We start from the raw sequence: 4,306 nt of genomic DNA on the forward strand, positions 1-4,306 counted from the left end.
AGGTATGAGGACATAAAGACAAGGGACACAGGGATAATGTATACTTTGTTATCGTGTGGTATTTTGTTAAATTATGCTAATTCATTCCTAATACAATACATCCTGTTGTGTAATGTTACGGCTCCCCGGTGATATTTTACGTGCTGGGGTATTTTTTTTAGTTTTTGAAATTTGGGATATTTCTTTTATATATGGCAAAAGTTGGGGCATTTTTTTTATTCTCCCTAAATAAAAACCAGTTTTGAATTTAAACCGATGAGTCAATTAGCCTTAGTTAAGGTACTAACTTCTCTTGAAGGTAGCGGATTGCGATCCGCTGCACTCTGGTTCTTGAAAAGAACAAAAGGTCGGTCACCTAAATTACGCTTCCTTAAGCGCAAAGCTACGGCAGCCCCGCTGCAGTCGGCACTTTATCTAACAGATTATAACAATACATTAAAGGATATGCATCCAGAAAATGTATTATATCAACTATTCTTCCATATAAAGCAAAAGCATCCGACATTCATCCAATCAGGCTTTTTGTTATCCCTTTCTAGCAAATCATGTATCCTGTGATACATGATTTGCTGAAAAGGGAATTTTGCAATTTATAGTATATTTGCTTACTATTTGATGTGACTCAACGATTATAGTAAGTGGCTTTGAAATACTATCCATCCCTAAGCCAACTTAACTTGATTGTCGCTTCCACTGCCATCATGTCTAAGCGCGACCACTCCAAGATCTCATCCGGTAGTGTTCTCGACAGTATGCTAAGCTCACTATCGCGTACCAACGAGTCAGCACTCACAGCCAAGAAAGCGGAGGCGCAGGTGGCAAAGCTAACGGCTGGCCGTGGTCAAACAATTTCTGTCGATGAAAAGTCTGCTGCACCCGACGCTGCTATCGCACAATTTCTACAGGAAATGCGTTCGCTGATTGATGAAAAGGGATTTGGAGCCATTGCGGAGGTAGAGCTTCGATTTGGCCGCATCACGTCATGTCTACAGGAGGCTCGCTGTCGCCCCTCCCAGGAAGGCCTGGATGCCGCTGTCATACTCACGGACGATCAGATGAAGGCTGTGGGTGCCAAGTTTGTACCTGGTGTAGCTGAGAACGACTACAAGGGTTTTGTGCGTGGTGTGGAGGGTATGCTGCGTGGAGACGCGTATTCGGAACACAAAGAGAAACAGGTGGTGCACAACATAGGTCAGTCGAAGCGAATAGTGCAGGATATTGACCCACACAACAATATGCGTGGCAAGGCAATGGTACAAGTAAAAGAGCGCCTAGGTTCTATTGACATATTCTTGCCGCGTTGCCAGTACGATTGTCGCATATCGATCTCATGCGAATTTCCTCTGCGTGAGCTAGAGGGAGACATGAGCGAGATGCCTGCAGCAGAGAGTGTTCGCCACAAAGACCGCGTATCAGCAATTGGACGTGACCTGCGTGTTGACCTTACTCAGGTGCTTGAGGAGAGCACAAACAAAAAATCGTTTGAGGTTGAAGTGGAACTTAGCGAACCGGCCGTGAACGGCTGGCTTAGTCAGCCAGATGAAAATGGCCAGAGTTGGAAGAGCGCTGTTGAGACATCGTCAATGCTCTGGAAAATGGTCAAATATTTTATGCCAAACTCGGGTCAGGCATTTAAACGCCACTGGGACTTTCCAGGCGCGACTGAGGTACAAAATGCCTATCAAGGCCGACTGGGCATCCGTGGCAAGTTTAGTGGTACGATGCCCGTCGGCTTTGCGCGCTGGCATATTCCACTTGTGCAAAGTCGAGAGTATTTTGTTTCCGAGAAAACAGATGGAGTTCGTTACTTTTTGGTCGTTGCCGGTGGCACAACTGTTTTAATAGATCGTTCCAATTCGCCTTTTGCTGCGTCTGGGCTGGACTTGTTGAAGCTTGTGTTGCCAGAAGGCACAGTGCTTGACGGCGAACTTGTGGTACGTTGGCGTTGGAAATTTATCACTACAAGCTTAATGAGACAGCGTCCATCATTACTGTATTTTGTAGTTTCATCAAAAGGATAAGCGATATGTGTTTATTGCGTTCGACATCATTGCGACTGGCCCATCCGCTGACGACTCTCATGTTGAAAAACCTTTTGTTGATCGCCTAAGGATACTGAATGACTTTTTGTCCGAGGAGTACGTTCAAGTAAAGTTGCTTCTTAATATCGAACATGTGATAATAGTGATCTTTCTGATGTTTAGGGGGCCATATGCATCAGGCATTCGGAACTTGGCCATTAATCGACATGCGATATTGTATATTCTTCGAAAGAAGTGGGTTCCACACCGACACATAATGGAGGTTTTCCGTCAGATTCAGCGTGTTCAAAAGCGTGACCACAGCATTGGCCGAATTTACAGTGACGATAAACGCGTTCACTACACGGACGGAATGGTGTTTTGCCCTAATACTAAATATGTGACTAACACAAACCAAGAATACCTGAAGTGGAAATGGTCAGATCTTATCACGGTGGACTTCCTGGCAACGCTTAACCAAACAGCTGACGGCGTCCAGCTGTCATGTGGTGGTCCTCGAAATACACTCATTGAGCTTGATTCTATTGTTCAGTTGGACCCGAAGGATGTGCCTTTGGTGCTTAAGCTGGTCTCTAAGACACCTAATCGTCAGGCAGTGCTGGAATTTGCTTTTAACGCTGATAAGGGTCTTTGGAACTACAAATGCGCGCGCCCGGACAAGGACTGTGCCAACTACATTCGTACGGTCCTTGGTTCGCTAGTGAATATGGCGGAAGGTATCTCGGAAGAGGAGCTGCAATATCGACTCACGAACCCGAATGGCCATGACTGGAACAACCACATGAAAAACTTGCGCCGCACACTGCTGGAGCAGCACAAGTAAGCAGAGGGTTTGTGCCCGCAATTGATGAAGCATCGTAGAGATGACGCAGGGACGACGTAAGCTAAATAATTAATATAAATAAAGTAGTCGCAACACGTAAAACCGTAATTTACATACCAGCAAGGCGCATTCTCCCACTCTTGCTTCTCTGTTTCTTGTAGTTCTACTTCATTATCATTCTTCACGGCATAAAACTTGATAAGAGCCAGGGTGGCTCTTCGAGGTCTTCATTTAGTATCAAAGTAGCCACCCTGATCTACAGTACGATAGCAATATGGCCATACTTTACCCTCTTACGTATATATGCACTTTCCAACAATCTGCTATGTATGACTCACGCAGCAAGAATTCAAAGCACCGTTCGCCACAGTTTGTTCAGCAAATGCATGCACGCTTGGTTGTTGGTCACCCAGACAATAAACTGTGAGCATGTAAGAAATATGTTGTGAGAACAAGAATTACTCCTCCAAGTCTGAAATCAAAAAATCACTCACCTTTGCACGTTGGGTGGGAGTCAAAATATTTTGCAGCTTTTCCATCTCCGTGTCTAATGTCGAGTTTTTGTTCGTCACTTCCGTCTTAAGTTCCGCCAGCAATTCTAAAGCACTCTTGAGATTCTCACAAATTAGTGAGATAGATCCCCGTTGCTGCTGAATCTTCTTTTTTTGATCCTCGCTTAGCCCAAGCTCTTTTGCCAATATTACTGGCAGGCTGGTCTCGTCTTCCTCTTCCTGCCAAAAACTATCGTCTTGACGCAAAGCCCAGATGCACATTTTGGTCACCTGGGTAGGCAACAGTAAACGCTCGATTTGATGGAGATGATAGCTTAGTGCCGAGCGGCGGCCGTGACCGTAGTCCGAATACTGTTCTTTGAAATTGTCAATTTTTTCGGCAAGTTCCTTCTCTGAAGCGCCACACTTGATCATCTTTTCAAGCTCCTCACACACCCGATTTTTTTCTTTTTCCTCCTGCCGAATAGCTTCTTTACCAGCCTTTAGTTGCCCACGCAGCTCCATATTCTCGCGCTCTAACTGGCGACATCGCTCTTCCACACCCAAAATATGCTCCCTCTTACGGCGTCTGCATTCGCGTGCAGATTCGCGGTTGCGCTCGAGCTTAAGTTTACGCTGTAGGTTTGTCATACCGAAAGTGTTATTTGTGTCACTGCTGCTACTGCTGGATGTTAAACACTTTTCCGTCTTTAGGGATTTAACAGCCGAATCCGTCAAAGCAGGGACCACAGCATTATTGTGGATAGCTTGGCGTTTCTGCACCAGCGCGTTATTGGCGCTCTCAAGATGGCGCAACAAACCCTCCGTGTTTGTTAAAGGCAACCCATGTAAATCCTTGGCCACCTCGGCGGCGGCACGCTTTTTGCCGCGTTGAGTTTGCGAAGATTTGGTGGGTGCAGATATAGAGGCTGGAGCGGTTGTTGTGGCGG

General features: G+C 45.8%; 2 protein-coding genes across 2 annotated transcripts; one reads left to right on the forward strand and one right to left on the reverse strand.

Moving 5' to 3' along the window:
* Window positions 1–701: 701 nt before the first annotated feature.
* On the forward strand, window positions 702–2,865 carry PHALS_05379 (mrna capping; the record flags this gene model as incomplete). Its single annotated transcript, XM_024722943.1, has 3 exons — window positions 702–1,934; window positions 2,005–2,138; window positions 2,205–2,865. The coding sequence occupies 3 exons, from the start codon at window positions 702–704 to the stop codon at window positions 2,863–2,865; spliced, it is 2,028 nt and encodes a 675-aa protein (XP_024573969.1).
* Window positions 2,866–3,214: 349 nt separating this feature from the next.
* On the reverse strand, window positions 3,215–4,007 carry PHALS_05380 (camp responsive element modulator; the record flags this gene model as incomplete). Its single annotated transcript, XM_024722944.1, has 2 exons — window positions 3,215–3,286; window positions 3,360–4,007. 2 exons carry the CDS (start codon window positions 4,005–4,007, stop codon window positions 3,215–3,217), a joined length of 720 nt encoding a protein of 239 aa, XP_024573970.1.
* Window positions 4,008–4,306: the final 299 nt, after the last annotated feature.

Source organism: Plasmopara halstedii, assembly GCF_900000015.1.
Source record: "Plasmopara halstedii genome assembly, contig: Scaffold_289, whole genome shotgun sequence".
NCBI classification, from domain to species: Eukaryota; Oomycota; class Peronosporomycetes; order Peronosporales; family Peronosporaceae; genus Plasmopara; species Plasmopara halstedii.